General features: G+C 39.5%; 1 protein-coding gene across 1 annotated transcript; it reads right to left on the reverse strand.

Moving 5' to 3' along the window:
- Window positions 1-4,630: 4,630 nt before the first annotated feature.
- Window positions 4,631-24,735, reverse strand: LOC139473814 (ankyrin-2-like). Its single transcript, XM_071256574.1, has 7 exons — window positions 24,661-24,735; window positions 20,072-20,120; window positions 11,421-11,514; window positions 11,047-11,200; window positions 10,856-10,903; window positions 10,417-10,509; window positions 4,631-10,245 (listed from the first exon to the last, which is right to left on the reverse strand). The coding sequence occupies exons 1-7, from the start codon at window positions 24,698-24,700 to the stop codon at window positions 6,293-6,295; spliced, it is 4,431 nt and encodes a 1,476-aa protein (XP_071112675.1). The 5' UTR covers window positions 24,701-24,735; the 3' UTR covers window positions 4,631-6,292.
- Between the last annotated feature and the right edge of the window lie 831 nt (window positions 24,736-25,566).

Consider the following 25,566-nt stretch of genomic DNA (forward strand, 5'->3'; position numbering starts at 1 on the left):
TGTGTGTAGAGTGTCAGAGATATTCTCTGGAAACTGTAGGAGGAGTTAATTTCACAAGCTTAGTACCTCTCTCACAATTAGGCAAATGAAGCTCCGTAAAACAGGGGCAGTAACTCTGTCAAAATTAGTCGAAATGAAACGGGACTGCGATATGCGTATCATCAACATGAGGGATATTCTCTGGGAACTGTAGGAGGGGTTGATTTCACAAGCTTAGTGCCCTCTGTCGGACGGACAGACAGACGGACGGACAGACAGACAGACGGACGGACTGCGCCACGACATAATCCCCCTTCGGCCATTCTGGCCCGGCGGGGGATAAAAACGCATTCCGACTGTCACTTTCATGATCTGGTAGGCGACGCTTTGATTAGTCGGATAAAAGGTCGTTCTGACGTGACACGTAATGGGATGTCATCAGATCTTTGTTTAGCGAAAGCGAGAACTAACATCTGATTTTAATGAGATTGTAATTAACCTGGTCACAGTGCCACCAAGACAACACATAAACTAAGGGAAATATGAATATAACAGTGATTTGAGCCTTACCTTTATGAAATGTGTCGCTATCTCTATATCAATAATGCACGTATGTTCATGTTCAGGGTCCGAGCGCATTCAGCCGTAGAAATCTATTGTACACTTGAATAATGCATCGTGCCAACCGTCTGTTGTAGCAACCACGTCTACACAACACTTGCGAAACGAATCAATAATGGTATCCTCACAAGAAGTCGAATGCTAAAGTACTCACGGAAATGAAAAAACCCCTGTTTTTCTCAATTTAAAAATTGACACAAAGTGTTACATAGCTGTAAATACGAAATACCAAAACAACTCGAAAAGTACTAGTCTGGATTTGCCAGTTTGATCTCAGTGAACAATACAAAATGTACTTTACAGGAGGTAATTTGTCGGCACTTTCAACATTCAAAAATAAAACTAAGTCCAAATTGACATAGCAGAAACAGACTATAGGCATTATGCACCTGTTCTCACCTGTCGTCAAGGTGTCATAGGTCACCTTGATCTACTTACACCTGGTTATGCCCTGTTTCACAATAGTCTGTTTTATTCACATTTATACACACTTTTACGTGTAAAAAGGCATAAAAACAATTGATACGCTGTATTTGTGCCACGGCCCAATTAGTACTAATTTAGTTGTTTGAATATTTACATATTTTGTATATTAACTGCATTTATTTAAGATCCGAGGTCGAAAAAACAGTTTTTTTTCATTTCCGTGAGTACTTTAGTTACATTTGAAAGCGTATCACATATGAGCCCGGCGCAGCAGATAACAACAGGGTTGGCGCTTGTGCTTGTTTAAGAGATGCAAAATACAAAGTACTCTCACCAGATCGGTAGTATTCTTACTGCATGGGAGTCAGACGTCAGGAGCTGTCTGTTTACTCTGTCTACAGCCTCTCCATACTGTGTAATACCAGTCATGACGTCACCTGCCCCTTTATGTAATCGATACAAGAATAGCGAACGATTGAAATTATTCACTGTCAGCAATGCTCATTTCAGTTAGCCGTTCAAGGATATCGATAATCTCTGACCTACATTTAGGTACGCATATGATACATGATTCATGTGAATATAAAAAAAGTATGACAGTGCTGTTTCTCTCTTTGTGAAAGTTAAAGTGTACTCATACCTGTCAGTTGATTGTTTGTTTGTTTGTTTGCAGTTTAACGTCACGCTCAGCAATATTTCAGATATATGACGACTGTGTGCAAATAATCAAGTCTGGACCAGACAATCCAGTGATTGATATCATGAGCATCGATCTACGTCATTGGTATACGATGGCAAGCATCAAGCAAATCAGCCAACCTGACCACCGGATCCCGTTAGTCGCCTCTGACGGCAAGCATGGGTTGCTGAAGACCTATTCTCGGATCCTCATGGGTAAACTCATTTGAATTACAGTATTAAGAGCGATGGCATCAGTACTATGGCTATGGCCTATCATTACGATTAGATTCATGATGTGTCAGGGAATGCCAATTTTCATTTCAAAACAACCACAATATATTCTACGCCCTCCATGGACATGATGCCGCTGCTGTATTTCGTTTCTATCACGAGTATCATGGTATACTGGTGGATGATAGCCCAAAATGATGCAGGTCGTTGATGTTTTCCACTTTAATTTGTTGTGACCGACGAGTGGATGTATAGTGGTGATAAACCAAGATTCGGTGGTATGGAGGTACGGCACGAGTGGTCCAGTCGTAAAAAGATGCCGCAATTCGCTGAGTCCCATGGGCACGTCAGAAACCAGTGATCGTGGATGTGTATGTTTCTATGTTTGTCAGCACCATACATTCCCGTGGTCGTGGGTTTCACCAAAGTGACAAACTTCTAGGACTTGCATAATTTCGGGCTTTCATCCCACTATAAGCTGCTGGTCGTGAAATAATCTGAATAGTTTTGAAAACGGCTTTAAACGTACTCACACACTCGAACCCATGGATTCTGGCACGATGAAGGGATGCAACACTTGCAACACTGCATGCATGAGTACTGTTATGTATAGTTCTGACTGTTTGTATAAACAAATTCCTCTCTCGACTCTCTTAGCTGACTACCGTGATTGGATTTCACTTTCAGGAACGTCTGTGTCCTTTCACATGTAATGCATTCTGTCTTGAGTTTGTTTCACACACCTGATATGAATCTTGTAACATGTTCTGTCAAACATAGTTATTGATTAGTTACTAGACATTGGCTCATCTAAGAAATAGAGTCGATCATATTATCCTCGTTTGTCTGTGACTATACTGAATCAGCTATCATACATTTATAAATATGAATTGCAGAGAAGATGCTTAGTTAGGAACGTTAAAAAGTGACCTGTCACGAATGGTCCTAAATTGGAAAGGAACGGAGATAACAATCCGTTCAATGAGAACTATGTACACATTCTTTATTCGTATTATATTAGTATTTGGATATGGGATCAGGTATAATCTTTGGTGCGTTTTGTGAGAGTGAGTGAGTATGGTTTTACGCCGCTTTTAGCAATATTCCAGCAATATCACGGCGGGGGACACCAGAAATGGGCTTCACACATTGTACCCATGTCGAGAATCGAACCCGGGTCTTCGGCGTGACGAGCGAACGCTTTAACCACTAGGCTACCCGACCGCCCCGGTGCGTTTGTAATTACGTTTTGATCCCGAATCATATCATATCATGTCATGTCATGTCATGTCCTATCGTATCTTATCCATCCTATCACGCCAGGCCAGGTCATGCCAGTCCAGGCCAGGCCAGGTCAGGCCAAGCCACGCCATTCATAATCATGATTGCATCCCACTTACACTCGTTGCCACTAATACAAGTGTCCTGTTTATTTCGGATATCAGGACACTTTTCAAAAAGAGGAACTTGACAACTGTCCTAAAACTGTTATCAGTACTTGTTTTCGAATTCCTTCATAAAAATTGGAACAGTGATTAAATGTCTCCTTACGTCTTTTAGTTTGTGGTTGGTCTGCAAAAATTAACTGCGTCATGACACTGATGCGAGTGTGTGTCACTAGCAGTTCTCGCAGTACTTTCCTGCTCGCAAAACTTTCCAGATTTACAGAGTTTAAACTGAAAACAATTTTTATGCCACATCAACAAGTTTTAGTCAGAAGAAAACGTTAACACAAAAGATATGTTCATATGCAAACAATGACAGAGAGGTAAGTGTTTGTCCAAGTTCGGAGCACAAACCTTGAAACATACACCAAACCAACAATCATAAGTTTCTGGCGTGCCAAAAGGACGCAAATCTGGCCAGCGAATTGCGGCGCCTCAGAATACTGCGCCACCAGCGGCCCAGGTATTTATGATGTACTGTTTGTAGGCATGAAAGGTTATACCCATCGCCAATTTCTCAACAAAATTAACATTCAGCACATGTGGTATTTTCCTGTATTGTGTTCCCATGGGTGTACGAATATTTAATCGTAAATATAATATATTAAAAACAAAAACGATAAATATATTAGTATTCATGTAAAGTATGAATATATTTTTAGTCCTAATAATTATAATTATATGTTTATCTTCATGTTAGGGTGGTCTTAGACATTGAGGCAGGTTCTAAGATATTACACCATGTTTAACAATATTTCCCCAGTAAAATTAATCCAACGACCTGATATCTGAGTAAATATGTACAAGAGAGAGGATTGTTACAGTAAGTATAAGCTTATGAACGGTCAGCCCCTGGGAGCAACGCATCTGAAGCGTTTCCTTACAAAAGATAAGGCTGTGTGATGTTTGGTAAGAACCCTATCACAAACAAAAAAGAAAATTCTGATTTTTTACTTGAATCGTATCTTCTCTTTTGGCAATCTCACACCACGACTTTCAGTGAGGGCGCCGATAATAACATATAACAAATACTTCTACAAGCAATTAGTACCATTAAAACGGAAGATATTTCATGACATACACAAATATAATTCATGAAATTACATTTATTACATGATATTAATGAGATTTGAAGAAAACCTAATACTATATGAATCCCACTGGGGCCCTGTACAGCTTATATAACAATAGTCGACAGGCTCTATCAAGGCATCTATGCAACCCTAATACAAAACACTGAAACAATATAAACAAAGAACATAACTTTATTCTGACACACTTACAAAATAACAATGATGGTACAAGTACATCAAGGGATAATTATTCCTTTTCGAACTTAACGACCCGTATTACAACGACCCGTGAAGATCCGGGGTAGAATAGATCTTCAGCAACCCATGCTTGCCGTAAAAGGCGACCATGCTTGTTGTAAGAGGCGACTAACGGGATCGGGTGGTCAGGCTCGCTGACATGGTTGAAGAATGTCATCGATCCCAATTGCGTGGATCGATGCTAATGATATCAATCACTGGATTGTCTGGTCCAGACTCGATAATATACAGACCGCCGTCTGTTTCATAATTAGATCTACGCATAATATACACACATAAAATACATACACGTGAACATTGTTCAAAACAGTTGGATAGCTTTGCTTTGTAAATAGTGAGTTCAGGCACCGCTAGACTACCAGAGCTCACAAAAAGATAACTTGAGATTTAAACAAGATTTAAAATCATGTCCAGATAAGCTTGAATTTTGACTGTATTCAGATACAAGTATGGTGGTGTTAAATCGTCTCTAACACCATCAGTAACTATGAAAGCAGGTAGTTGTTTCTGTTTGAATTGAGTAAAGTGTAGTCCAGAGGAATAAAAACACCTAGCAGGTTTGCTCTGACAGATTGATACATGTCCATTGAGTGATGCTTTTGATGCTAGTTTGCTTTTGTATTGCACATACTGATATTGATTGTATTGATACCAAAACCGCTCACAAGATATTGTGGAGGTTAACTGTTTAGCCAAGACATTTTGGTTGAAAATACATACATCATATTGTATATACTACTCAAAAGAAATTAAAGAACGCCTGATTCTTTCATATTACCATAGTTAATCTGTCATGGCATAACAAAATAACTACAGTAATATGAAAGAATCAGGTGTTCTTTAATTTCTTTTGAGTAGTATATTTTGTGGTTGAAATTGAGATGAAGTAAGTAAAGAGGCTTGAGTTATAGATTTAAGTTTTTGTACATGAGATATAAATATAGTGAATCTCCAACTTCAATACGTCCATACCTTGTCTACAACCATGTCAAGTCATGTAACTAAAATCTGGTATTAAAAGTTAAAGCATTGTTATTTAGCTTGAACAGTAAACAGGTTTTGCATCTCCATTTGTTGTCCATCATCCCTCGGGATAGATGTAAAAGAGTCACGATCATGCAACAATGAAGCATTTTCCTAGCATTATTGCTATTCAAATTATTTACTCCATTGCGCCTCTTTTAGCAGACTCAATATGGAGTAAGTCCATTTTCACCTATTGTGTTGATATCAAAACCGGTGATTAAGTAGTTCATTTGAAATATGATGCATTGGTGTCTGACAAGTTTGCATATTACCATTCTAAACACAACAATAAACTTGAATGAATCCAGGACATGAACCTGTGTTGATGTTTTCAAGCGTATTTCAAGTATGGACCTTGTCACAGGTGTTACAGCTATATGATGCATGTAGTATTGAAACCGTTTTTAACTGCAATGTACTGATGAGGTTGCTCATCTAGTATTTACGCTGTCAACAATGATTCCTAGACTTAAGGAAATAACACGTGCCCTTTCTTCACCGCAAGAGGTAAACCTTGTTTCATCCTGGACTTTGGACATACACATACGTCACTTATATTTGAGACAAATAATCACCAAGTTCACAATGTCCATGAGTTTCAGCATGACTGATACAATCATGGCCATTCAGGTCAATTGCTTTTCGGTTCGCTCCTGCATTTATCAATAAGTCTACTACTGCCCGATTTCCTTGTCTTGCAGCACACATCAATGGCGTCACACCAAGCGTATTCGGAGCATTGACATGGAGACCCCTTTCAAGGAGCAGTTTATGTGTCTCTATGCTGATATCTTGGATATCACATGCATAATGCAGCAAACTAGACTTGGTGCCACTGCTGTCCAATGTACTGACAGAAGCATTTCGGGACAGCAAGAGGCTCAAAATGTTCACCTTGTCCTTGCTGATGGCATACATGACTGGGGTCATGTTGTCATCATCCTCTTTATCAATATTTAGTCCATGATCAAGTAATTCATTTGGAATATGTGTGTCATTGGTGTCTGACATGCATGCTAAATGCAAACAACTGGCGCCATGATCGGTTAAGCAGTGCAGATCAGCACCTTTAACAAGCAGTAGGTCAAATTGCTCCTTGTTACCACTCCTGCAAGCAGACATGATTGGAGTATAGTCATGTGAACCTTTGGTGTTGATATCCAAACCACTGTCCAAAAGATATTCTGAGGTGGCAGTGTGACCACCAGATTTTGCGGCAATGTGCAGGCACACGTCACCATTTTCATCGCTCACGTTGATGTCTGCGCCTCTTTCAACAAGAATGTTGACAACTTCACTTCGATCATTTCTGTTCTTGGATACACACATGAGAGGGGTTCTGTTGGTAGAATCACGAATATCAACAAACATGCCCAAATCAAGTAGTTTGGCACAACCCAATGCATTTCCAAACCATGCTGAAGTGTGGAGGGTTGTTTGCCCATGATTGTTTCGAATATTCATGTTTGCACCATGTTCAACAAGGAAGTCAACCAAATCAAAGCATTTGGATTTAACTGCAAACATCAAGGGTGTCATGCCATTGCAGTCAATATCATCAATGGGAATTATCTCCAACAACCGCTCTGCTATTTCTACGTGGTCACTGCGACATGCCACATGAAGACACGTCTGTTCGAACTTATCTCTTGCTAAGATATCTGCACCTTTTGACTGCAAATACTCCACAATATCAGTGTGACCATGAAAACATGCTGTCATAACCGGTGTTCTATTTTTTGGGCCGCATTTGTTGATGTCTATTGTAGGAAAAGTTGATATAAGATACTCAACCATTTCAAGGCTACCCCCAATGCAAGCAGCATTAAGGCAACCACTTCCCAAATTGACATTGGCGCCTTTCTCCACCAAACATTTGACAAGGTTCAAATCCCCTTGTTTGCAAGCACGCATGACTGGGGTTTGGTAACTATTTGAACATGAGTTGACATTTTGACCTTTTTCCAGGCAAAGTTCAACCAAAGGCAATCTCCCGGATTGTACAGCCATATGCACACATGAGACCATTGAATGATCTTTTAGAGCTATGTCAGAACCATGTGTAATAAGCCAGTCTACCATGTCAGCATGGCCATTCTGCAATGCAAACATCAAAGGTGTTCGCCCTGTATCATTAGTACAATCAACAACGATTCCTGGATTTAAGGAAAGGAGCCATTCAGCTGTGGGAACATGCCCTTTCATCGCTGCAAGATGTAGGCAAGAAAAGCTTGTTTCATCCAAGACACTGATATTTGCATGCCTGGCTACTAGTTTCTTGGCAGTTTCCAACTGCCCATTCCTGCAAGCATACATCAACGGGGTTCTGTTTCGCTGACCCGTCACTTCAATGTCCATTTTGCCTTCATCAAGAAGAATCTGAACAATTCTTATTTCACCCTTCACACATGCAAGATGAAGACAGTTGTCTTTTTGGTCAATAGATGATACATCAGGATTTGGCAATGCTCCCTTCTCCAATAAGAGCTTCACAATATCCTCATGCCCATTGTATGAGGCATACATCAGTGGCGTGCGTCCATGTTCACCACGTTTGTTGACATCCAACGTTTCTGCAATTAGGGATTTAGCTAAGTCAACAGATCCCCCTCGACATGTAAGGTGAAGGCAGTTGTCACCCTCTTCGTCCAACAATTCCGGATTGGCCCCTCGTTTGAGCAATGTTACAGCTAAGTCAGTATGACCAAGGTAGCTTGAATACATGAGTGCTGTCATGTCATTGCCTCCCTTGACGTCAATTGGTGTACAAACCGTATCAAGGAGTAGTTCTACAATTTGAGTGAAACCATTTGCAGCTGCAATATGAATCAACTTATCTTTGTTGTCCCCATGCATTCGGGGGGTAACTTTATCAGGACCTACTTCAGTTTTAGTGGGCCTGCCTGCAGTGGATAGACTGTGTACAAATTGCTTTGTTTCATTTTTGACATCAAGGATATCCCCGACACTGTTTGTAGCAACTTGAACATAAAATTCTGATTTAGCAGCAAGTACCCGTAGAGAAGAAACATTGCCACTCATGCAACAACCTAGATATCCTTCAAGGATTTCAGAAACGTCGAAAGACGTTTTATCAAACAAAGTCTGGGTCATTGGACCAGTGCTTGCAAACGATGACCAGTAAATGAACCCACGACCATACTCATTGTCATGGGAATGCAAAATTTTTTCAAAGTTCTCATGTCTTGAAAGATTTGAAAACAGCCTGTCCACCATGCTTTCTAAGGTGAAACACTGATGTGACAGTGGGCGAACAATATAACCACCAGTAATCTCCCGAGCAAGTCTCTCCACAAGCACCATGGCAGCATCTTGGTGAAGATTTATCGTAAAGTTGTGCAAATCACCACCACTTGGAGCATTTGATGAGAAACCATCTCCTGAAACTTTTGTCCTTTCAATAATGAAATTGAGACTGCAGTTCTCAAGGATGAAGACAGGGTTCCTGTTGCCCACAACAAATGCAACAACATCACAGATAGTTGGATGGCTAAACAGCATCTCATCTCCTTCTGAGACTACAAGCGTACGGATTTCGTTTCTGGCAGCTTCATTTAAAGAATTAAGATGACTTATACCCGGCAATATCTCCTCAACCTTTGCTATGTCTTCCACAAGTCTTCCACAAAGCAGGTGAACTAAATTCAGGCCTCCATGATTGAGTACCATAAGCAGTAGCACAGCAGCTCTGTAATTGTGCTGACCAGACAAGAATATTTCACTTATCAAGTCATGTAAATACACCCAGGGCTTCATGAAAAATTGCAAAGCTTTGTCACTAGCATCGCAGCTATCTGCAAATAATTGGCAGATGTATGGGAAGCCTAATGTCTTATATTCCAACTTTGCAATTTTTGTGATTTCACTCTGAGCAAGATCTATGCGGGCCTTGGCCAAATGTTTCTTAAGTATCTCTTCTTTTTCGAGCTCTTTCAGCTCATATATTGTCAGGTCGGCAATTGTACTTTTTCTGAACAATGATGTTTTGTATTTCTGTAACATGGAAGTAACAATGGGATGGTTGGAAATATTCGTCCTACTGCTCATGATAATCTTCAGAGGGTTTTCGGGATGTCCTGAAGCCTCATCATCTTTATTTCTGTCGCCATCATTTTGATTCTTCCTCTTTTCTTCTAACTGTTTGAAATGCGTTTCCAAAAAATCAAATACCTTATTGCAGCGAACGTTAATTTCCGGTGTCGGAGCAAAACGGCCAAACACGTCATCAAGAACAAACAAAGTTGGAACGTGTTTAAAATGTTTCTGAACTGTGAACGCTTTCACATCTTCCAGAAATCTTACAGTGTATTTCTTCTTTTTGTATACACTCATGATGTAAAGGGCCATAGTTGTTTTACCTGAGCCAGGTGACCCAGTTATGAATACATGGCCATCATTTTCCAGAGCATCAGTTACATTCTCATAAGCTTCTGTTTTAACAAAAATGTCTTTTGCAGATTCCACCCTCTGTTCAACCATTGTATCTACAAGGAGACAAGATAAAAATATAGACGGGTACAAACATCAACATATAAATAAGATTTGTATATGTTTTCCCTGGTTACAATTATCAAATAGAGTACATACTGATATACTGAGTGTTGTTACACACATATTTTACAAATGTAGATATTAGGTTATGAAAGCACGCATACCTAAACTATCGTCCACAGCACCACGTGAGGTTCCTCTTGAAACATTCAGGTTGGTAATGATGTTAGTGATTTTCACCGTCTCCTGGTTCGAACCTTCGAAAAGAGACATTAAGCATGTCCATTTTGAGAATAATTTACAAAACATTTCATTGCATTATTAACAAGCTTGCCTCAGGACGCAAATGAATAAGTTAGTTGAATTTGTTTATAACCCTCCTGGCCTCCTATGCATTTTACACGTAAGATGACCTGAATAACAATTCCAACTTTTATGCCTTCTCCGGTGACACCAGAAGTTGGCTATCTTACAGCCCTATAAATACGTTAACAGCAGAACAACTCTCCATTTATTTCCGTTAAGATTTAATATATATTGTTGCTTCCTCGCCTCACCCTTACCCCAACACACACTTAATCCCCTACATCACATAATACTCACCACTAGGAACCGATGACAGTGAAATGTCTGCTATCGCTTGCTGAAAATCTGCAAGTCAATGTAAATGTATGTTTAGAAAAGTATACCAAAGTTCTATTTTACTATGTTTATTTGGAATGAAGTACATCTTGCAAGTTATATCTATTTGTTGAAACCATGATCGATGTACGCACTGGCTCTTGAACACTTACCTGGATCAGTGATTTGTGGTGGGCCAATGTTCTGGACTGATGCTATTCGATTGTGTTCAGAAGGTGTTGCCCTGTATGGTGTGAGCTGATCAGTGACTGCCATGGGTGGCAGAACCGTCTCATGTGATGTACGACGACATATTACTGTTTGAGGCTGAAGGAGATTTGATACAAAACAAGTGACCTTCAAAGACTTATTTCTTCATCATTAAAGGTCCAAAAATAAATACCCCAAATGTACATACACTTTTGTCACATTCGTTACCATCTTTATCCACGTGTGTTACATAATGTTTGGAATAAATGTTGTTGTAATAAACATTATATATAAATGATTATAAATCTATAATGATTATTCTATAAATGTGTCCTACTTGATCGCCGTCGTCAGGATTGTTGCCATCGGTCTCTGTGGCTGTTTCTGGCTCTGCCATCGTCAGTGTTCTTCTGCTTTGAGGTGGTATATACCTAGAAATTAAAACACTAATTGATTGACGCGTGCATTTCGTCGATATATGAGTTACACAATTCATACCTCTTTGTGTTAAAGACATTGAGTCCAGTCCCAAATATGTGTGCTCTTACTCTGGGATTCCTCAACATATTGTCACTATACAGTCACTCGGATGTTCTATTACTCAGGGTTAGAATGTGACAAGTAATTAATTCTTCATTGATAAGTCTATGTTGAGTTAGAGCACCAACTCTTTTATTATGTTTGACTATGTAGATAGCTACTTTTTAATTCGTCGGTCATATCTAGAAATAAGGTGTTTGAAGAAGGGTTAAAGTGTCAATGTTTTATACCTTCCACAAAACTACGGCCTAACATATGATACATGGAAAATGAACAAAACAGATGTGTTCGTTCAATGTTAACATTGAGTCTTAAGTTGTTGTTTCGGTGTCAATTATCACAGCCCCTATAGACTATATATATACTAAACCGCAAAAGAAACGTCACCCCAAGTAACATTGCATGAAAAGTTGTCATTTAAATATCTGGGTTATGTTTGTCAAAGTTTCTAAAATTTAACATTACCTTGTCCGGAAAAATGAAATTTGATGATAAACAAACAAAGTAGATGACAATAAAACCGATCGCCCAAACGCATAACGGCAACGGTCATGGTAACCCGATGCACGTGAGTTCCGTGCAAATTGAAATGCACATGCGTTCCCCCATTTCTTGCCCTATAAAAATCCACCCAGATCGGACAACATTCATTCGTTATTGAATTGCTACCACATGCCAAGATTGACAAGAAATCAGCGACACAAGCCCTTGGACGATTGCAAGCTGGACAAACCCGCCCGGCAAGTATCCAATGCATTTCAAGTCCACGTAAGGACCATATACAGGCTCCAGCAACGGTACCAGACCACCAACACAACAGATGACCGACTATGTAGTGGAAGACCAAGGGTCACCACCCGACGTCAAGATCGTCAGATTGTGCGACAGTCTCTTCAAGATCGCTTTGTTACTGCTGCGGAAACTGCTCAACAGACCTTCGGGACACACCAGCGACACATTAGTGCGGACACCGTGCGTCGACGATTTACGAGCAGGCACCTCCACTGTCACAGGCCACACCGAGGACCCATTCTTGCGACGCTGTGGGGTACGTTATTCGGATGCTTGTGTTGTTGAGAGAACTCGTGGGATGGTCCGAGCATCATGGTGTGGGGTGGAATTGGTCTTGCACAGAGATTCTGCCCTATGGTCTTCCAGAACATCAGTCCATGGAGAGGCAATGGTGTCACAGCAGCTCGGTACATTGATCAAGTCTTGAGACCACACGCCATACCTCATTTGGCACGTCGCCGAAACCACGAGTTTCAGCATGATAACGCCCGTGCCCACACTGCGAGAGCAACAAGAGACTTCGCCAGCAGAATGGCATCAGAACCATGCAGTGGCCTGCCCTCAGTCCCGATTTAAATCCCATTGAGCACCTGTGGGACGAGATTCAAAGACGGCTGGATGACGTCCGACCAAGGCCAACAACTGCAGCTGAACTGCGTCAGGCGTTCCTCAGAGTGTGGGCTCAAGTGCCTATGGCCTTCATCAATCGCCTCATCTATTCCATGTATCGACGTTGCACAGCAGTCATCAATGCACATGACGGACAAACGAGATACTGACTTGTGATGTCATTTTCTCAGAGACTAGTGTTGTGTTTCACTTTAAGAACATTTGACACTTTAATTTCAACCTTGATGATCAGTTTTGCCAAGTTTCATGTTTTTAATATGTCTCAAAGTATGTTTACAGTGTTGGGACAAATAAGGTTTCCCACATAGCTATCCATGGTAGCGCTTCAGTATATATATATGTATATATTGTTTGAGTGTATTAGTAAAACTAGGTATGCAGTTGTTTGCTGATGTCATAATCATTATTGATAGCACAGTGCCCGGGTTAGGGATATAGATTAAATAAGTTGGCATATATTCTGACAAGAGTCAGTTACTGATAAGTAAGGGTAGAACTACAATTATATTGTAAAAGTAAGGTGGACCTCTTAGCATAAGATTAAATATAAATTTATTCACGAAAAGTCAACCACTAACAACATAAAGGCTAACGACGTCAACATCGTAGATCAAGGCAAGGGCGTCCACTCGCCTATTCTAGCTAGTCTAGCTTCCAGCCTTTCCACATCAAGCCAAGTTTACTGTGCTAAATATGATAGTCCAATCAGAGAAGGTTTCATAAAATCAGCATCCGGGTTCCGAAAGCATGGCTGATGCCAGTTAGCTTGTCGAATTTGCGCTGAAGTTCTTTCAACAATAAAGCGAAGGCAATTATTTTCTCAGTCTTTCTCAGTCATTGTTTTAAATCAATTCACTCTTGTACTGTGCTTGTAAGCGGCACGACGATGGGAATAGTCTTTAAAAGGGCACTAATCTCTGGCTTCTTCCCGGCTGTAAAACAGGGGCAGTAACTCTGTCAAATTTTGTCGAAATGAAACGGGACTGCGATATGTGTATCATCAACTTGCCGACATCTTGTGTGTAGAGTGTCAGGGATATTCTCTGGAAACTGTAGGAGGAGTTGATTTCACAAGCTTAGTACCTCTCTCACAATTAGGCATATGAAGCTCCGTAAAACAGGGGCAGTAACTCTGTCAAAATTAGTCGAAATGAAACGGGACTGCGATATGCGTATCATCAACATGCCGATATCTTGTGTGTAGAGTGTCAGGGATATTCTCTAAAAGCTGGAGGAGGAGCTGATTTCACAAGATTAGTACCTCTCTTACAATTAGGGATATGAAGCTCCGTAAATCAGGGGCAGTAACTCTGTCAAAATTAGTCGAAATGAAACGGGACAGGGATATTCTCTAAAAGCTGGATGAGGAGTTGATTTCACAAGCTTAGTACCTCTCTCACAATTAGGCAAATGAAGCTCCGTAAAACATTGGCAGTAACTCTGTCAAACATAGTCGAAATGCAACGGGACTGCGCTATGCGTATCATCAACATGTCGACATCTTGTGTGTAGAGTGTCAGGGATATTCTCTAAAAGCTGGATGAGGAGTTGATTTCACAAGCTTAGTACCTCTCTCATAATTAGGCAAATGAAGCTCTGTAAAACAGGGGAGTAACTCTGTCAAAATTAGTCGAAATGAAACGGGACTGCAATATGCGTATCATAAACATGTCGACATCTTGTGTGTAGAGTGTCAGGGATATTCTCTAAAAGCTGCAGGAGGAGTTGATTTCACAAGCTTAGTACCTCTCTCACAATTAGGCAAATGAAGCTCCGTAAAACCAGGGAGTAACTCTGTCCAAATTAGTCGAAATGAAACGAGACTGCGATATGCGTATAATCAACATGTCGACATCTTGTGTGTAGAGTGTCAGGGATATTCTCTAAAAGCTGGAGGAGGAGTTGATTTCACAAGCTTAGTACCTCTCTCACAATTAGGCAAATGAAGCTCCGTAAAACCAGGGGAGTAACTCTGTCAAAATTAGTCGAAATGAAAAGTGACTGCGATATGCGCATCATCAACATGTCGACATCTTGTGTGTAGAGTGTCAGGGATATTCTCTAAAAGCTGGATGAGGAGTTGATTTCACAAGCTTAGTACCTCTCTCACAATTAGGCATATGAAGCTCTGTAAAACAGGGACAGTTACTCTGTCAAAATTAGTCGAAATGAAACGGGACTGCGATATGCGTATCATCAACATGTCGACATCTTGTGTTCAGAGTGTCAGGGATATTCTCTAAAAGCTGGATGAGGAGTTGATTTCACAAGCTTAGTACCTCTCTCACAATTAGGCAAATGAAGCTCCGTAAAACAGGGGCAGTTACTCTGTCCAAATTAGTCGAAATGAAACGGGACTGCGATATGCGTATCATCAACATGCCGACATCTTGTGTGTAGAGTGTCAGGGATATTCTCTAAAAGCTGGATGAGGAGTTGATTTCACAAGCTTAGTGCCTCTCTCACAATTAGGCAAATGAAGCTCCGTAAAACAGGGACAGTTACTCTGTCAAAATTAGTCGAAATGAAACGGGACTGCGATATGCGTATCATCAACATGTCGACATCTTGTGTGTAGAGTGTCAGGGATATTCTCTAAAAGCTGGAGGAGGAGTTGATTTCACAAGCTTAGTACCTCTCTCACAATTAGGCAAATGAAGCTCCGTAAATCAGGGGCAGTAACTCTGTCAAAATTAGTCGAAATGAAACGGGACTGTGATATGCGTATCATCAACATGTCGACATCTTGTGTGTAGAGTGTCAGGGATATTCTCTAAAAGCTGGAGGAGGAGTTGATTTCACAAGCTTAGTACCTCTCTCACAATTAGGCAAATGAAGCTCCGTAAATCAGGGGCAGTAACTCTGTCAAAATTAGTCGAAATGAAACGGGACTGTGATATGCGTATCATCAACATGCCGACATCTTGTGTGTAGAGTGTCAGGGATATTCTCTAAAAGCTGGAGGAGGAGTTGATTTCTCAAGCTTAGTACCTCTCTCACAATTAGGCAAATGAAGCTCTGTAAAACAGGGGAGTAACTCTGTCAAAATTAGTCGAAATGAAACGGGACTGTGATATGCCTATCATCAACATGCCGACATCTTGTGTGTAGAGTGTCAGGGATATTCTCTAAAAGCTGGAGGAGGAGTTGATTTCACAAGCTTAGTACCTCTCTCACAATTAGGCAAATGAAGCTCCGTAAAACAGGGGCAGTAACTCTGTCAAAATTAGTCGAAATGAAACGGGACTGCGATATGCGTATCATCAACATGTCGACATCTTGTGTGTAGAGTGTCAGGGATATTCTCTAAAAGCTGGATGAGGAGCTGATTTCACAAGCTTAGTACCTCTCTCATAATTAGGCAAATGAAGCTCTGTAAAACAGGGGAGTAATTCTGTCCAAATTAGTCGAAATGAAACGGGACTGCGATATGCGTATCATAAACATGTCGACATCTTGTGTGTAGAGTGTCAGGGATATTCTCTAAAACCTGTAGGAGGAGTTGATTTCACAAGCTTAGTACCTCTCTCATAATCAGGCAAATGAAGCTCCGTAAAACAGCGGCAGTAACTCTTTCAAAATTAGTCGAAATGAAACGTGACTGCGATATGCGTATCATAAACATGTCGACATCTTGTGTGTAGAGTGTCAGGGATATTCTCTGGAAACTGGAGGAGGAGTTGATTTCACAAGCTTAGTACCTCTCTCATAATCAGGCAAATGAAGCTCCGTAAAACAGGGGCAGTAACTCTGTCAAAATTAGTCGAAATGAAACGGGACTGCGATATGCGTATCATCAACATGTCGACATCTTGTGTGTAGAGTGTCAGGGATATTCTCTAAAAGCTGGATGAGGAGCTGATTTCACAAGCTTAGTACCTCTCTCATAATTAGGCAAATGAAGCTCTGTAAAACAGGGGAGTAACTCTGTCCAAATTAGTCGAAATGAAACGGGACTGCGATATGCGTATCATAAACATGTCGACATCTTGTGTGTAGAGTGTCAGGGATATTCTCTAAAACCTGTAGGAGGAGTTGATTTCACAAGCTTAGTACCTCTCTCATAATCAGGCAAATGAAGCTCCGTAAAACAGCGGCAGTAACTCTTTCAAAATTAGTCGAAATGAAACGTGACTGCGATATGCGTATCATAAACATGTCGACATCTTGTGTGTAGAGTGTCAGGGATATTCTCTGGAAACTGGAGGAGGAGTTGATTTCACAAGCTTAGTACCTCTCTCATAATCAGGCAAATGAAGCTCCGTAAAACAGGGGCAGTAACTCTGTCAAAATTAGTCGAAATGAAACGGGACTGCGATATGCGTATCATCAACATGTCGACATCTTGTGTGTAGAGTGTCAGGGATATTCTCTAAAAGCTGGAGGAGGAGTTGATTTCACAAGCTTAGTACCTCTCTCATAATTAGGCAAATGAAGCTCCGTAAAACAGGGGCAGTAACTCTGTCAAAATTAGTCGAAATGAAACGGGACTGCGATTTGCGTATCATCAACATGTCGACATCCTGTGTGTAGAGTGTCAGGGATATTCTCTAAAAGCTGGAGGAGGAGTTGATTTCACAAGCTTAGTACCTCTCTCACAATTAGGCAAATGAAACTCCGTAAAACATGGGCAGTAACTCTGTCCAAATTAGTCGAAATGAAACGGGACTGCGATAAGCGTATCATCAACGTGTCGACATATATGTGTGTAGAGTGTCAGGGATATTCTCTGGAAACTGTAGGAGGAGTTGATTTCTCAAGCTTAGTACCTCTCTCACAATTAGGCAAATGAAGCTCCGTAAAACATGGGCAGTAACTCTGTCAAAATTAGTCGAAATGAAACAGGACTGCGATATGCGTATCATCAACATGTCGACATCTTGTGTGTAGAGTGTCAGGGATATTCTCTAAAACCTGTAGGAGGAGTTGATTTCTCAAGCTTAGTACCTCTCTCATAATCAGGCAAATGAAGCTCTGTAAAACAGGGACAGTAACTCTGTCAAAATTAGTCGAAATGAAACGTGACTGCGATATGTGTATCATAAACATGTCGACATCTTGTGTGTAGAGTGTCAGGGATATTCTCTGGAAACTGTAGGAGGAGTTGATTTCTCAAGCTTAGTACCTCTCTCACAATTAGGCAAATGAAGCTCTGTAAAACAGGGGCAGTAACCCTGTCAAAATTAGTCGAAATGAAACGGGACTGCGATATGCGCATCATCAACATGCCGACATCTTGTGTGTCGAGTGTCAGGGATATTCTCTAAAAGCTGGAGGAGGAGCTGATTTCACAAGCTTAGTACCTCTCTCATAATTAGGCAAATGAAGCTCCGTAAAACATGGGCAGTAACTCTGTCCAAATTAGTCGAAATGAAACGGGACTGCGATATGCGTATCATCAACATGTCGACATATATGTGTGTAGAGTGTCAGGGATATTCTCTGGAAACTGTAGGAGGAGTTGATTTCTCAAGCTTAGTACCTCTCTCACAATTAGGCAAATGAAGCTCCGTAAAACAGGGGCAGTAACTCTGTCAAAATTAGTCGAAATGAAAAGTGACTGCAATATGCGTATCATCAACATGTCGACATATATGTGTGTAGAGCGTCAGGGATATTCTCTGGAAACTGTAGGAGGAGTTGATTTCTCAAGCTTAGTACCTCTCTCACAATTAGGCAAATGAAGCTCTGTAAAACAGGGGAGTAACTCTGTCAAAATTAGTCGAAATGAAAAGTGACTGCAATATGCGTATCATCAACATGTCGACATATATGTGTGTAGAGCGTCAGGGATATATTCTCTAAAAGCTGGAGGAGGAGTTGATTTCACAAGCTTAGTACCTCACTCACAATTAGGCAAATGAAGCTCTGTAAAACAGGGGAGTAACTCTGTCAAAATTAGTCGAAATGAAACGGGACTGTGATATGCCTATCATCAACATGCCGACATCTTGTGTGTAGAGTGTCAGGGATATTCTCTAAAAGCTGGAGGAGGAGTTGATTTCACAAGCTTAGTACCTCTCTCACAATTAGGCAAATGAAGCTCCGTAAAACAGGGGCAGTAACTCTGTCAAAATTAGTCGAAATGAAACGGGACTGCGATATGCGTATCATCAACATGTCGACATCTTGTGTGTAGAGTGTCAGGGATATTCTCTAAAAGCTGGATGAGGAGTTGATTTCTCAAGCTTAGTACCTCTCTCACAATTAGGCATATGAAGCTCCCTAAAACAGGGGAGTAAGTCCATTTTGCCTTCATCAAGAAGAATCTGAACAATTCTTATTTCACCCTTCACACATGTAAGATGAAGACAGTTGTCTTTTTGGTCAATAGATGATACATCAGGATTTGGCAATGCTCCCTTCTCCAATAAGAGCTTCACAATATCCTCATGCCCATTGTATGAGGCATACATCAGAGGCGTGCGTCCATGTTCACCACGTTTGTTGACATCCAACGTTTCTGCAATTAGGGATTTAGCTAAGTCAACAGATCCCCCTCGACATGTAAGGTGAAGGCAGTTGTCACCTTCTTCGTCCAACAATTCCGGATTGGCCCCTCGTTTGAGCAATGTTACAGCTAAGTCAGTATGACCAAGGTAGCTTGAATACATGAGTGCTGTCATGTCATTGCCTCCCTTGACGTCAATTGGTGTACAAACCGTATCAAGGAGTAGTTCTACAATTTGAGTGAAACCATTTGCAGCTGCAATATGAATCAACTTATCTTTGTTGTCCCCATGCATGCTGGGGGTTACTTTCTCGAGACCTACATCAGTTTTATTTGGGCTGCATGCTGTGGATAGGCTGCGTACAAATTGCCTTGTTTCTTTTCTTATACCCAGGATATCCCCAACACTGACTGTTGCTATTTGGTCATAACAAACAATTGTAACGCATGCCTTCATTTTATGGTTTCTGTTAATAAGCTGTGTTCATCATGTCTATAACCGTCTATAACCGTATCAACGTGATGCCATCTTTCTATTGTTTTCGTTAAAAGGATAGAATATTTCCATGTCCTACCTGATCACTATCATTACGACCGCTGCCCCCACTTTCTGCCATTGTTGGTCTGTTAAATGAAATTGAGAAAAGGTTCAGTGTTAATTATGGATACAGTACGTTACTCGAAACACAAACACATGGCTGCAAGTATGGGCGTCAGGTTGTCAGAGAGATAAAATATGTCAAAAACGTTGACATGTAGAGGGTTTTTCCTAATGTGACGCATCAGTGACCGAAATGATTTCCAGTGCAATTCCCTACACTTACTTGTATATTTATATGTAAATGGGGTTCTTGAGGCGAACACTTGCCTTTGCATGTGTTTGTGACGGGTGCGGGATACGCTAACGTTTTCGCAAACATCTGGTATCACCACTATTTAATAATGATTTATTAACACATGTTTATGATACAGTCGGAGTCGTAGAATGGACTCTGCTTTTAACAGAGAATTCTTATTATTATGGGAAGGGTGTTTTCGCTTTTATTTCTATTTATGGTGGATAAGGAGGATAATTGCTTTATCGACATAACTTCTACCCGATTTTGCGATATTGTGACGTGATAGTAAAATGTGACAGTTATACTTAGGTCCGACAGTGTGATGGTAAAATGTGACAGTGATATTGCAATGCGAAAGCGCGATCGTAAAATGTGACAGTGATATTGCGACGCGACAGAGCGTTAGCAAAATGTGACAGTGATATTGCGGTGCGACCTAGCGGTAGTAAAATGTGACAATGATATTGCGATGCCACAGAGCGATAGTGAAACGTAACAGTGATAATACATAGCGACAGAGCGAAAGTAAAATACGAGAAAGTTGATATTGCGATGCAATATCAGATACCTATCACAGGGGTGAGTCAGCATGGATTTAGCAATGTCACGGCAGTGGACACCCAAAATAGCTATAATTGGATTCTCTCGATACTCATACCTGCATTCAACACACATTCTGTACATATAAGTGTTGGGGAGACAGACACTTCCGCTATGTGAGGTAAGCTTAGTATACATGTTTGTTGTCATCTTGGTGTCGAAAAATAACACTTCCGTTTAACCGATGTATAAGCTTTTTCCGAATGAAACAGTATAATTGAAGAAAAACATCTTTAGATTTTAAACACATATCTTAAAATATTCAGGATATTCATATGTGTAGGCCTCTAAACGCGATTATATTAAATCATGGGTGAAAGACAATCTTAATACGGTTTAAAATGGAAGGTGCCACATGATGTTAAAGGGAAAGAGTACACACAACATTGGAACATGTCGAAGGAAACGAAAATGGGATTGTTATGTTTCTTTCATTATGGGTAAACACATTTTTTTGAACCCAAGTTAACGCACAACCGACGTAACGGAAATCCGATATCTTATAACCCTAAAACAATGTGTTCGGCGAACGACAATATGAGTACATGAATTATTGGCCTTTCATATGAATAACAATCGTGCCAACAATTGCGAACGTATTGATCTGTTCGTTGAAAGTGACGTATTCGTTCACGTTAAAATTTTGCGAAGCTTACTTTGGGGCAAATACTTATGATGAGGCTAAGATAAAATGTTGCAAAAGATTCTGCGTATCAGATTTCATAATGACACATGCAAAAATAGATGAGTTACGGCCAAACATTACATTTTCATTTGTCCGCCATAGCGGCTATGTTTAGAATCGGATCGGAATTCTGTGAGCACTATTTAGAGAAATCACAGATGACAGTGCATTACAGATTGCATATAAAGGGAAGTAACTGCGTGACATAAATTGTTTTGCTTTCACACTCTATTACAACAGTATGTGGCAGAACATACAGCATGTTTTGTATTGTACATATGAAGTAACAGCTTAGCTTCATTATTCTTGTGTTCAATAGTCGGAACGGTCTCTATGTCCTCTATACATGGTTTCAATGCAAGACTGAAAGGCTCTCATGATTGTATACCTCATCATACATACACTCACACATATTATGAATGACTGATGATTATTCAAGTGATGATCTCCCGGGATCAACAAAAAACAACAAAAGCTATACAAAATATTGGGGAAAATGGTTGACAGTATGCTAGTTCCAACATTGTATTATGGTGCTGAAATGTGGGAAAGTTCATACACAAAAATAATAGAACGTATTCTACAAATGATTTGATAAAAAAAACTTCCAATGACATAGTTCTTGGGAAGTGAGGCAGATTCCCTCTACACTTTACCTACATTCAAAGAGCAATAAAATACTGGAATAAATAAATTAGCCTCAACAATAATAGACAGCCAAATCAGGCATCAAACAGGTGCTACTCCAATTAAGATTTTTTTACTTCACATAGAATGTATTAGAGTCTATATTCAGCAAGGTAATGCTGAAATGTTGTATGTGTACAACAACTACCAACAACTACCAACGACATAAATCACTGCTCAATGTTGAATCATATCTAGCAACAAACATACCTCAATATATAAAGTGGCATTTATCAAAATTTAGGTGTAACAACTTGAGATTGGAAGACAGCCGAGTTCTAATTGTGGCAGATTAATCACGAATGTGTAGATTTTTCGGTAACAACCGAAAACAGTGGTTAATCCTTTTTCTCCCATAACAATACGCCATAAAAAGTTGAGCTCGTAGTTGAAGATTTCCCGTGTTTAGAAACCACTCGGGATTTCCCCCAGCCTCGTTTTCGAATATGCTCAGTAAGACAACTGCACCATAAACAGGTAAAAAGGATCTCGCGAAGACAACCCACACGAGTTTTTCCGTGACAGGCAAGCCACTTGTTAGCATTCATGTTATGTTTTTTGTTAACTATTAACAGCTGATTGGAGTAACGTTTTGAGAATTAGTAAAGTGATTTGGTGTTGTTAATGGTTGTGGATTACTCGGCCCATAACTTTACTTGTATTTGTCTCGCCGTGACTATCATTCTCAATGCGCAACACTAAATAGGCCCACCTTTTTAGTGTATGTAAATACGCTATTCGTTTATTTGTCCGCAAGAAACAAATGTTATAAACCCAATTAAGAGGAAATTAAATATTCTCTTAAATATTGTGAAATATTGTTAACGGAAAACAAGGGCCCAAGGAACTGTCAGCAGGATTGATCAGGCAAGATTCTATAAATCCCAACTTAGGCATCTGATCAGCTGATTACTGCTTGGTAAATCTTCTCAAATCCATCAATGGATTGTAATAGTTTGAACGAAATTTCCGTTTTAAAACTAATTTTACAGTGAATAATTTGATATGTAAAATGATGATTATTTCATGTCATCTTTTTTTTGTTTTTGTTTTGTTCCTGAACATGGTGAACACATGTGTTTTTATCATATAAAAGAAATATACTTATTCAGTGGACAATTTTTCTTTTGAACATAATATTTAACATCAAAACACCCAAAATGTTACTAAATTTTCACATATTTGTGAATGACAAAAAACAATGTGAATTTGACAAGCACTTTATTGTGTGTGAAACATAAATACATAGGATGTATGTAAACAATAAATTATCATTTCAATAGTTTTCAATAGTTTTAGTTTCAATATTTGCCTTTTAATACCCTTGTAATGTTACATTATTTTTTTTACTGCAACAGTTACCTCCAAATTGTATTCTTTCTTATTTTATCAGAAATTAAGACTTACTGATAATAGGTTATTTAAAATTAACATTTTCTTCTTTTTATCTTCATGAAAACAAGACTCATAATAAATATATATTTTAGTGACCTGTTCATATATGAATTTTTGTAAAAGGTATTAAAATTAAAATAAGACATTGCTAATGTTAAGAAATGAGGTTTATGGTGAAATATTATAAGACGACCTCTTGTTGGTCATTTCTGTCATCACCCATAAATTTGAATTTTTCTTTACTTACCATGTTCTGAAAATTTACACATTACACATTAGAATAATTTAAGGTCTCTGATTAAAATAGCGCAACAGCTTTCCACTCTAAGGCAGCCAATTAGATTATGTGAAAAAAATAAACCACTGTAAACCTTCTAATGGGAGAAACAATAATATTCCTCATGATGAGAGATAATGTGAATTTTGTTGAAAGAAAATTGTCGTTTGTGAAAGATTAATACAATGTGATTATATGCAAACGCTGCTCCCGTCAAGAAACATATGCATCCATATTACACAGACTATAATAATTATCAACCTCATGATATCAACTGACAGACTTTCTATATATAATCGGAACGATATTTAGCTAAAGTTTTTGTAATGCAAAACGAGACAATACTGATATAATATAAACAACCGTGTATGCAGGATATAAAGTTTTAAATGGTATTGTTCTGTGTGCCGATGACCTTTATCACTGAATATATAGGCATATGCCATATACATACATACATACATACATACATACATACATACATACATACATACATACATACATACATACATACATACATACATACATACATACACATATATATATATATGCCTGTAGTATTATCGACCTCCAAGTCTCGATATTATTTCATAGGTTGTTGTATTGTTATTAAATGATAACATAAATGGTCAGTGCAATAATCTGTCTATATTATCCACCGAAATGATAAGATATACTTACAGTGGATGTATGAAGCGGATATAAACCCATCTAGCTCCATAGGTCTACCAGAGAAACACAACTGCACTGATAACAACGAGAATACACAGTCTGTCCGTCAGACGCAGTTCGCGGAAATGAGACCTGCTTTCGTTGAAATACCAGGTTACCTTGACCTAAAAGTCACATAAATCGCTGCGGTTAAACAGCCCAGTGACCCCATATCAATGTCGACATGACACCTCGAGCGTGACATATACTAGGCTGTTCATATTATAGATGCGTTTAGAGATGAACAGATTCTCGCTGTATATAACGGACACCCTATGATACCGAAATAAAATACCGACGATAAATGTCGTAACGTAATACCACTAGTGCTATGGACATGCACATCTGACGATGTGTACATATTATACAGTTCAATGACGACATCAGCACGAGCATCGTTCAGGTAAGAGCATCTTCTCAATTGGATATGTTTCAATTCCAAAAGGAATTAGATGTTCATAGTGCATGCGTGTAAATTTTGTTTGTGTATGAATTTGAAAGATTTTTTTCGAATATCCTTGTTAGTTACCGCATGGTCATTAATGTCTGTATGATCGTGTACGGCATGGAGTCTGCAATGTAGGAATATAATGGGCAGGGGTAAAGGAAAAGGTATTCTTTCGAGACAATATAATTCGTAGTAATTAAATTCGACATAGATGATCGACTGTCAGAATTTCTTTGGAAATCAAGATAAATATCTATTTTTTCATCATAAACTGAAACTGAATTTAACATGAGCTGTGCGAGGAACACGGGCAGTAAACTCATCAACATGTCAGCTATATCGCTGCTTGGGCACCAGCAATCCTATTACTGCCATGCAAGCATGGATGCGCTTGGGCTATGACAGTGTTTTCTAAGCTGTAGGTCTAC

Source organism: Haliotis cracherodii, unplaced genomic scaffold (assembly GCF_022045235.1).
Source record: "Haliotis cracherodii isolate W230 unplaced genomic scaffold, xgHalCrac1.p SCAF_3, whole genome shotgun sequence".
Classification (NCBI taxonomy): Eukaryota; Metazoa; Mollusca; class Gastropoda; order Lepetellida; family Haliotidae; genus Haliotis; species Haliotis cracherodii.